At 37.1% G+C, this 11,669-nt stretch overlaps 1 protein-coding gene across 1 annotated transcript; it reads left to right on the top strand.

Annotated features, from left to right (window-relative positions):
• The first annotated feature begins 10,510 nt into the window (after window positions 1-10,510).
• On the top strand, window positions 10,511-11,655 carry LOC128198162 (uncharacterized). Its single transcript, XM_052882040.1, has one exon. It carries the CDS (start codon window positions 10,821-10,823, stop codon window positions 11,574-11,576), a length of 756 nt encoding a protein of 251 aa, XP_052738000.1. The 5' UTR covers window positions 10,511-10,820; the 3' UTR covers window positions 11,577-11,655.
• Window positions 11,656-11,669: the final 14 nt, after the last annotated feature.

Genomic DNA, 11,669 nt, shown 5'->3' with positions numbered 1-11,669 from the left:
GATTCGATTACGTAGGGATACTCCTAGCTTATGCTCCTTCCATCGTCTGCTGTGAGACTCTGAGCCTCTTATGAGGCCCATAGATAAAGACCAAGTCTCGGAATCATACGTGAAATAAATCATCACTTCAAGTGTAATAAATTATACCCAATCGTACTCGTATATAGCAGATTAAGGAGCTGGTAGCCGCATGAATGACGAAAAAAATACAATCAGTGTTTACTTGGACACGGGTTCTCTATTAGCATTAAACACATAGCAATATAGTCGGTTCTCACGAATGCTTCGATAAATTCTCGGCACGTGCGCTACCGTGGTGCCTGCGAATGCCAGGACGAGCAATGTCGAATCGATAACTAACTGTACTCGTTGCCAAATATCGATTCAACGAGAGATCGTGACTGAGTCGAGAAGGACACAGCCGTATTACAAATAAGGACTCTGTAATGATTGAGACCCTAAAACGAGGTCGCAGGCATTGTAAAGTTTGGTTTGGTTCGAGGCGGTTGTTAAGACTTTACGAGCGAGCAGTAAGGCTAATGTTATAAAATAAATTAGATAATTTTTACCCTCGGCTTCATCTTAATCCGATTTAGAAAATTAATTTATTATATGGCTATTTTCTGTTCCGTTTATAACCCTTGTAGAAATACATGCAATTACAGGTACAATTTGTTAAGAATAACCCATCAAGTTACATGTATGTTTAATTGAGTTTTCTTCTTGGCTTAATTGACCACGATTACTTCCGATCTTTCCTCGTTCCAGGGTCTGTAATCATGTGCAAGATCAATTCTCTTTCTACAAACTACTAGGGGTAAAGGATAAGGTTGGGTAGGGGTAGGGGTAAGTAGTAGCAGGGCAGTAAGTGCATATAAGTCAAAGCGAAACTTGACCGGGTCCGCCCGGACTATCTGGATAATATAATGTAAATTACTAGTCCGCTACTAATTTACAATATATTCCAGATTATTTATTACAGTGACGTCACCGTTATATTCAAAGAATACGCTCATCATAGACCCCAACTACAAGTAAACATCTGGATCTATATTACCTATGAGTACATTTATTTACGCAAAAGCTCAAAACTATTACGTTTCAGTCTGGCTCATAAAGCGGAATAACATAAATGGTCACAGAGTAACTGCACACAGAAGGAGGAAGCGAATAAAACTATCACAGTAATGACGGTGTAAACTCCGCAATCTAGTTACCCTGAATGAGGATGCACCATACCATACTTGTATAACTGGTTTCTTGCTGGTTTCTTGTTTCTTGAACGAAAGGAGACATAACAGTTACGCCACAGCAATGTTTATGTTAAATCTTGCTTACCCTCCGGTGCGAATATTAAACAGTTCTATGTAGAGATATGACAGTCTTGTTTGTGCGTAGATTGAATTATGATTGTATTCTGAGGTTGTTCGTCGTATCGCGATGTAGCGTTGTCACCTATGCATATAAACGAGTTACAGATTTTTTTTTAGAATGAAAATTTATATTATTTTTTTATAGATACTATAACACATTTCCTATAATAGTTTTTGACGGCTTCCATGGCACAGTGGTATTCGCGGTGTGCGCGGTGGGCTCTCAACACGGAGGTCCTGGGTTCGATCCCCGGCTGGGCCGATTGACGTTTTCTAAATTGGCCCAGGTCTAGCTGGTGGGAGGCTTCGGCCGTGACTAGTTACCGGCAAAGACATACCACCAAGCGATTAAGCGTTCCGGTACGATGTCGTGTAGAAACCGAAAGGGGTGTGCCTAACAATTTAGCCCGCTTCCATCATAGATTGCAACATCAGTTACTATCAGGTGAGATTGTAGTCATGAATATGTATATTCATTTAAATATACCTAGTCCGCAGTACACACACACAGTACACAGTACGGCACAGTATAGTGTTATTACACCATATACTTAATTTAGAAGATGGACAAGTAGAAGGACAGCCCCTGTAGCCAAGTGGCACGTCGATTCTCTTTCTACGATCGCAAACGCTTCGAAAACTAGAAAAACTAGAAAAATGTTTACGAATGGCATTTCCTATCGTCAGGTCACGTGATCAAGATCTGTCATTCCCATACATTTTTCTAGTTTTTGAAGCGTTTGCAATCGTAGAAAAAGAATCGACGTGCCACTTGGCTATACAAGGGGCTGGTCTATTTACTTTGTACAATGAAATTAAAATTGCGGTTGTATCATTTTGTATTCATACACCGATTCACATTAAAAACAACGACATTATTATTTCATTCAGAACTGACTCCATTTTGACAAACAACTGAGGTCAATTGTCAAGAAGAACCAGACCCGTATATTTCAAATACTTTTTGTTTATATAAACAAAGCCACAGTCAATCTGTCTTACTTCGTTCTGGGCAAGGTTACTGTGTATTACAGATGAGTAGTGATGTGCATTAACCACGAAAATAAATTTTGTCGATACTTAAAAATTAGGATGCTCCAGTTTCAGAATGATATAGAGATTTTTTGTCGTATCTTTTGTTTTTTTATAGAAATTGCAATATGAATTTAAAATTATATTCTTTATTGTTTTTTGTTGATTAGTTAAGCCTACTCGCAAATGCATTGATTTTAGTGAGTCAATGGTATTTTTCCAAAACAACCAACACGCTCCCAAGGCAAACACACACAAGCTACTCAGCGTCTTCGCCGGCGAAGACGAGCTCTCCGATATCTGACGTCACTTAAACATGGGTTTTTTACCTCACGACCTCGGTGGCCTCCAGACTGATACACCCAGGCAAAAAAGCACCTTTCCATAACGGCCCTCTTAGCCAAGGTCCGTGTGTCAGAGGAGACGCCCTTAGAGAGTCGTTTTGTCCATCTCTTCAGCTTCTGCTTTCTGCTTTCGGGCCCCATCAGACCAGGTGCTTCGTGCTCGCCTAAAACCCCTAGTAGTTGTGACTGATTGTGTAAGTTCAGTAGGCGAAAAAAAAGGTAGTTTTCGAACGATTTTTGTTAGCACTAAAATTGTATAAATAGTCCTTTTATTTTTGACTTCATTGCGTTGCTTTTGGCGTTGCGTTGCGTTCTTAATCATTAGCTTCTTTATTTAAAAGGCGTAATGCGAATTTAACGATAAAAATATTTTATGAACGAATAGAGATGGGAAATAGTAGGCAATTTTTCGATATAAATGAGCGATTTCAGCCGTCAACTTCATCATTACAATGGGAGAGGGTAGTTTAAATACTAACAAAATCAATTTTTGAAAGGGAGAAATTACTGTCGAAATATAACGATTTGAACTAATATTTCCCAGCACTATTACAGCGTGTTAATTGGACAAAGCCGCCAACCTTCAACAAAGCGATATAAGCCACGTTACCATGGCCATTAGTCATGAACCCACACTATATACATAACTGTGCAATTTAATATATGCGCATAAGGTTGTATCTTGTTCAAGGCCACATTGAGGTCAAAACATTATTCTAGGAAACATTTTCAAATTAACCAGTAAGTAAGTATAACTGCGTTATGGTAGAAATGATTCAGCATTACACGCGTACGAGCATAGCATATTTATTTACGTAGACATGGAAATATATAGACAAATGGATTAGCTGTCCGTTGTGAGTCAAAAGATATTCGATTATGACGTGATTTTTTCATCACAGCACACTAGATTAAACTTTTTATCACAAACATATTCTAAGCTACCTGGTTAAAATAATAATTTGAAACAAGTTGAACCTGTAGTTTTATTCTCACACTACGTTTATTTTATTTTTATTTTATTTTACTAATTGATAATTGTCAATCTTGTTTGACCCGCCGTTGTGTCTGAAAAAAAAACCACGCGTCATGACACCGAATATCGAATCGCCTTGTTTCGTTTATTTACAGAATCCACGTGTATACAATATAATAAGCAAGCTACGTCTATTTATTTTTCTGCCTACGTTTATTTAAGACGTTTCTAGATGCATTACGAGTGACGTAAGTGTTCACCGTTATAGGAGGTAAAAAAGGTGGATTTACTGAAAAGGCGTTCGTTATTTTCATTAGTGAACGGCAGAGCGCAATCAATAACGCAATCGTTGCCAGTAGCGGATTTGCCCTAAGGCCCAAGTAGACCCAGGCCTAGGGCAGTTAGATGATGTGTAACAAAAATTACGGATGATAACAATAGTAATTGAAGTTTAAAAATTCAAAATGAGTGTTTATCCTTAGGTGAGTTCTACATCCCGGTTGCACTAAAGTGGCGCGCCTTGCTATATGACTGGTCTCCTGCCTTATTAAAATTATATCTTAATGCCTTTCAAATGACTCTCCCAGATCAGAGCAACTTAGTACGATGGGAGAAAGCCACTAAAAAATCTTGCTATACTTGTGGTGAGGGTTATTTTTATAGGTTGATCATCATTATCAACCCATATTCGGCTCACTGCTGAGCTCGAGTCTCCTTTCAGAGTGAGAGGGGTTAGGCCAATAGTCCACCACGCTGGCCCAATGCGGATTGGCAGACTTCACACACGCAGAGAATTAAGAAAATTCCCTGGTATGCAGGTTTCCTCACGATGTTTTTCCTTCACCGTTTGAGACACGTGATATTTAATTTCTTAAAATGCACACAACTGAAAAGTTGGAGGTGCATGCCCCGGAGGCAGAGGTCATATCCACTGAGCTATCACGGTTTAATAGGTTGATAATAAAGACCAAAATAGTGAATAGGCCATCAGGCGATGCTTCTGCATTCGCCCAAAACCCCTGGCGATCCGCTGAGGAACAAGAAGCCTATGGCACTTACACAATCAGAAGAAAAAAGAGCGACTAAGACTGCAAAATGGAGCAAACAGGTGACAGTTTGGTACTAGAAGCCGAGGTCGCAAAACAAAAAGATGGGAGGATGACCTAAAAATGACATATGACCCCTTTGGATGAGGAGTTGGAGGAAGCTTTTGCCGTAAAGCACACTGAAATAAAAGACATTCTATAGTTATAGTGTAGCTTATTTTTTTTTCTTAAGTGTTTTACTGTGTTTATATTTCGGGAAATAAAAGGCTTTATTATTATTATTATTAAGACTGCAAATCCGCCACTGGTCGTTGCACTTATTCGTCACACGTCTCTCTATTTCGGAATGTAGAATGGCAATGCTAGTTCCACGTAATCTCTGATTGGCGGTACCGTTGGCCGACATCCCGTGCGACTGTTGCAGACGACACTCGGCTAACTATTATGTTGCATTGCCTCATAGAAATATCTTTGCCATAATAACGTTCATACAGAGAATCCAGTATTGCAAGTACGTAAGTACGTTTGCCCCTCTTTCTCGGGGATTTTGTAACGTGAACTACGGGGAAATCTTTTTCTTAATGACACTATCTAGACACAGACAGAATAGTCAATGTCTTATAAAAGTCTATTTTAGCTTGAGTGTTTTTTGGTTGTGTAGTTGTAAATATCTCGTTGGTATAGTGATTACCCTGTGTAACTTCGGATAAGGAGGTCCTGAATTCGAGTATTAGTCGGGCTATGAAATATTGAGCTTTTTCCCAAGAAATTTCAAAAAATAATTTTGAAAGAAAGTGATAATTCTCAGCCTATTTATAACATTGTACCTAGTGAATGTATAAATCAACTTCCGTATACAGATGAGTATTATGTATTGACATTTCTTCGGAAAAAAGATAGATAGATATACTTTATTTTCGCACCACAAAGACAAATACAAGTAAAATAACAACATATTCAGAATAGATCAGCATACAAAAGGCGGCCTTATCTTTAAGTCGCGATTCTTCCAGGCCACCTTCGGTTTTGGAAAACTTAAGGACATCAGCAGGTGGCGTAAAACAAAAATAACCATAGTGTTAGTAATACACATACATAAAAATAATTTACATCCTAATACCTATACAATATTACACAAATACCAATAATCCTACTAATCCTACTAATATTATAAACGCAAAAGTTCGTATGGATGTTTTGATGTTTGTTACTCTTTAACGCTGCTACTACAGAAGCGATTTGGCTGAAATTTGGAATGGAAATCGATTTTACTCTGGATTAACATAGGTAATCCCGAAAAATTCATGGTTTTCCGAGATTTGCGAAAACTGATGATTTTGATTATATGAATGTTTGTTACTCTTTCACGCCTCGACTACTGAACTGAATTACCTGAAGTTTGGTATTGAGATATATTATAGCATGAATACATAGGCTACTTTTTATCCCGGAAAAATTCATGGTTCCCAAAGGGATTTGTGAAAAACTAAATTCCACGCGGACGAATTCGCGGGCGTCCGCTAGTAACGAATATAATACTAAAAATTTGCACTCAATATTTGACAGAGTCGTCTACGTGCACCTCGTAATGCTCTCTGTACTCTAGTACATTTGACATTTGCGTTACGTGACGATTGTGTAGTCTATTGTAAGCTGCTTAAAAGAATTTCGGTTAAAAATATGATCATAATATTGACTCGAATCGAGCGCCACTTAAAACTGCGTAAGACCAATGTTGCGCTTACCTTTAACGTTTTATCTGTTCTGTGGTGCATACAATTGCGCTGACATTGTCAAGGTACACACAGTTAACTGCTCGTTATAAAGTCAATAATGTGCTGCCAGCCGTGACTGCCAGTAATCATCTCAGTGCAAAGTAACACTTAGCTAATGAGCAAGTGGTAGAAATGATCAACTCGTTAGAACATGTGGTAAATGAGTGAAGCTTTAAGAATAAGTGTAATTGCAAGAATTGAGGTTGAGAACATGTCGTTACTTATATAAAATGTGTTCACTGATCACTAGTAGAAAGGAGCTAACTATTATATTATTTTTAACTTTCTTCTGTAGGTATAGTTATATGAATGAAATCTTTGTGTTTTATGCAGTCGGTTAAGTTGCTTTTCTAAGTAAACAAATATTCTTTTTAACAAATATTAATTGGTTATTATTATTATAAAATCCTACTAATATTATAAACGAAAGTTTGTATGGATGTTAGTAACTATTTGGTCTAGTGCCGCAACTGCTGAACCGATTTGGCTGAAATTTGAAATGGAAATAGATTTTACATTAGGATATTAGATAGGCTACTTTTCATCCCGGAAAAATACATGGTAACCCGAGGGATTGGCGAAATCTAAATTTCACGCGAACGAAATCGCGGGCGTCCGCTAATAAAGAATAAATTTGGTTCAGTTATTTATAAAAGTTTTTACAGAGCTCATCATTCATCATTATCAACCTATTTTAAACCCATTACAGGGATCTTCACAATTTGAGCTTAGAATTCCCGGTTCTGAAAACTTAGAAAAAAAGAGAAGCTCAATATTTCATAGCTCAAGAGTTGAACCCAGACCTGTGATCCGAAGCTACATAGGCTAACCACCAACGAGGCTGTCTACATCATTAAATAAATTATATTAAGCCGAAGCAGCCACAAGCTTGCTATCTACAAGCAGAATGGCGAGCGCCATGTTGACAGCGAAGTAGCGGTGAGGCTAACGGCGCTACACGTAACACGTTATGTCACTTGGCCTTGGCCTAGCGCTTGTTGTACCCGTCTCACATACACTGGATGCCAACTCGATAACATTTGATGACGTCATGATCGAACTATTAGTATTAATAATTTAGTATTTATATGTGTCATATTAATTGATTATGAAACACGGCTAAAACTCACGTGATATTAGGTCGAAGTATGCCGGACTAGTTTCGAATACATACGGGGCCCTTAGTCATGAGCTGGTTCTTGCATCGCGGCACGATCCAAACTGCGAAGAGGCTGCGCGACGCGCTGCTGCACGCATTGCGCGCGCGGAGAGAGGTTGAGTGGTGGGGAGTGAAGGTTCCGTTACACTCTCCGACGGTTCATTAATGTCATCTTCATTAGACTCGTCTTCTTGTAAGCAAACCAAGTATATGTGTCATCTGAATACGGATGAATGTAATTCAAACTAAACTTCTTTGTATCATCTGAAAACGGTTATAATGTAAATTAAGGTGTGCAGGTAAGCATTTATATGTTACCATTGAGCTATTGAAGCTTTTCAATAGGTACATATAAATAAAATTGAAGTGTCTGTCAATGGTTTAAAATAACTGTGTTTTAGCAAGTGCTTATTATTTACGCGGCATCAAAATACAAACAAGTTTTTTAATATTTTTCGCTCTCTTTCTTTTTTTAATTATTTTCAGTCTCTCTGTCTGTTTAACCGGACTAATCTTTGGAACGGCTGACCCGATGGGAGTTTCATTAAACAACTTCTATGCTACTTTTTACCTCGGAAAAATCAAGGGTCCCGCGGGATTTGATAAAAACTGAATTTCACACGCACGACCTCGCGGGGGTTCTTTAGTTAGAAATATTATTATTGACCCCTTCGTACATGTGTAGATATAAAAACATATACGTGTATTCAGTGCAGCATACTTTTTTTATATATACTCAGCATTTTTCTAGGTTATGTCACAAATTGCAAGACATTCTCTATTTGAGTGGACAGTTAGGCCATAATAGTTAGAATTTAATTAATGTGATATGTGGCGTTACTTAAAAAAACATTCTTTCTTTCTGTTTTACATCTTTTTGGTTATTACCAATTACCTATCGCTAAATTAGAAACGCCAGTGGTGTCTTGCACTAACCACATCAATGTGAAGAGAGCCCACACGCAACGGCCTGCGCTCTTTTACTGCGTTCAGTCATATGGTGTTATCGTTTCAAGGCCACACAATTTCGTCACCCAATTAACAACACAATAACTCCGATAAGCAATTACGAACCTGTTGTATGCCGCCATTGTTCCTGATATGTATATGATACTTAATTTTATATGCGTTGCATAATCAAGTTATACATTTTAGCTATACGATGAACTTGCCCGACGTTATACGTTTTTCAGTTTGTTTAAAATAGATTTACTTAATTTGTGTTTTACTTATTCATTTCCAGCTGGCATATTCACTATTTTTGTCTTTATTATCAACATATTAAAATAAACATCAAATCAATTAAGAAATGTACCTACTGTATGATATCCACCAGTAGGCACCGGATGATGTTTGTCACATAGAATCTCAATTTCGTATGGCAACTAGCATACGTCAAAGATAGTGAATTAGCCTGCAGATCTCATATTACTAAATTAATTTTTAATTTAATTCAGTTAATGGATAAAACATATAACGTAAAGAAACACACAATATAAAAACAATTTTTATTATTTTTTTCAATTAAACAGACACATTGGTCTTAAACCGTTACGATACAAAGGCGTGAATTTTTTATTAAACACATCCTTTGTTGAACGAAATGAGTCCCTAGTCTTTGTGAAAAATTAAAAATGTCACTTGCGAATAAAGATAAAATTTACAAATATAGTCAGGCAAAGAAGCATAGAGCCGACGATAGCCCAGTGGATATGACCTCTGCCTCCGATTCCAGAGGGTGTGGGTTCGAATCCGGTCCGGGGCATGCACCTCCAGTTGCACCTTTTTCAGTTGTACATTTTAAGAAATAAAGAAATTAAATATCGGTGAAGGAAAACATCGTGAGGAAACCTGCATACCGGAGAATTATCTTAATTGTGTGAAGTCTGCCAATACGCATTGAGCCAGCTACTACTACTAGGACTACTGGCCTAAGCCCTCTCATTCTGAGAGGAGACTCGAGCTCAGCAGTGAGCCGAATATGGGTTGATGACGTAAAGAAGCATAACATCAGTGATCCTATTTTTGCCGATTGATTTAGAAAGCGGACCCTTTGTAGAATATGTAAAAATAAAGAACAAGAAAGAAGAATATCTTTATGCAGTGATCCTGTAAACTGCCTTGCTTATTTATTGTTTCTATCCTAGATAGAACGCTGAGTTGAGCCAACTAAAAAAAGATTTCCTTTCTTTCTAGAAATTCTCCTTGCCTTACACCTTATACATACTCCTATACGCAGCTAAACGACATTATTAAGTAAAGCAGAACCGCTCTACCGTGAGACTAATACGCAATCTTGTATTTCCTTTTTCTTCAAGTTACATGGCATTGGCACAGTAAAATACCGTTAATTAATACACGTAATGTTTACAGCACAGTCTTATGGCAACGATGTTTTGTGCTATCTCTGTGTATAGAGTTGTTTTTTTTTCTTTGTAACCTTAATAACTCTTTGGTTAATATGAAATATCAGAGATTCGATTCCAGCCTTACGGACTATTCTCCTTCTCACTACTATACAACTTTTTCGGAGTGGGAATGTAAATATTATACACATTCCATCAGAGTCAACATCATCATAATTTGACCAATAATTATTAACTAAGTCATGCTGTCCGTTTCCGGTTGTCAAATCGTAAACATCTCAGTTGTGTAGCTCCCGCTTATTTCATGTTTTAAAAATACTTACGTACACTTTTATAACGCAACATTCCAAATTACATAAAGTGAAGTGCTGCGAGTGCAGTGGAAACATTGATTTCGCGTTTACTCTGGATATTGGAAGATATTTTGCAAACAAAACTTTGAAAGCAGCAATGCAGTTACCGTTAACTTCGTGTTTAAAATAAACTTCATATTCACTTTTGTCATTACAACCACTACAAAGTACAACGAGAAGAGCCGTGGGAACATTGATTCACGTACGTACTTGGTAATAAATTACAATTTTTACAAAAACAAAACAAAAAGGTTAGAATCTTTGCATGAATCATAATATTGACCAAGAAGATTGGTGACAGTGACAACTATTGATTCTGACAGTATCTCGGTGTTGCCAACCCAAGGAACCATAGACTACCAATCAAGTTTCACCACACCTCTACGATCTCCAAAAATGGAGGATCAATTTCAACTTTTATTTAATAAAATGAAAAATGAAATGCAAAAACAAACTTTAGAACTAAAAGAATCGATAACTAACACAATAATGGAGAAAATGGAGGAAAAATTACAACCAATCATAGAAGAAAATAAAAACTTGAAAATTAAATTGGAAAACCTTGAGAAAGAGGTGAAAAGCTTGAAAAGAGGAAAGAAACAAAACAATTTAATTATCTTTGGAGTCAAAGAAGGCGAAAAATCTTCACAGGAACTGATACAAAAGGTGAAACAAATATTCGAAACCGACTTGAACTTGAATTTGGAAGATTATGAAGTAAATAAAATGTATCGAATCGGAAAGGACAATTCGGGTGGTAAACCAAGGCCCATTCTATTTTCCTTCGTAAGTGAATGGAAAAAGAATGAGGTTATGAAAAGGAAGAAAAACTTTAAAGATGTACATGTTGCAGAAGATTACACCAAAGAAGTTTTAGAAAAAAGGAAAATGCTGCAACCGCAACTGATAGAGGAGAGGAAGAAAGGGAATTTTGCATATTTAAAATTCGACAAATTAGTAATAAAAGGAAAGATAAATAACATAAGTAACGACAAAAGAAAAAGAGAAAATTCAACATCGCCACAAAATAACATTCAACCAAGGAAACAACAAACTATAATGACATCAAATACAAACAGATTAAATGCATTCGATTTATTGAGGGCCCGATCCAATTCTCTTCCTTCCAATACAACAGATAATAAGCAATAACAATTAACTATCGGTAAACGGAAAACACAACACTCTTGTAGCAAAAAACATAAAGAAACAACAAAACATAAAACTCCCCCAAGCCGACTGGTC

The sequence above is a fragment of the Bicyclus anynana genome, chromosome 6, assembly GCF_947172395.1.
Source record: "Bicyclus anynana chromosome 6, ilBicAnyn1.1, whole genome shotgun sequence".
NCBI classification, from domain to species: Eukaryota; Metazoa; Arthropoda; class Insecta; order Lepidoptera; family Nymphalidae; genus Bicyclus; species Bicyclus anynana.
This window is presented reverse-complemented; position numbering and strand designations above follow the sequence as displayed.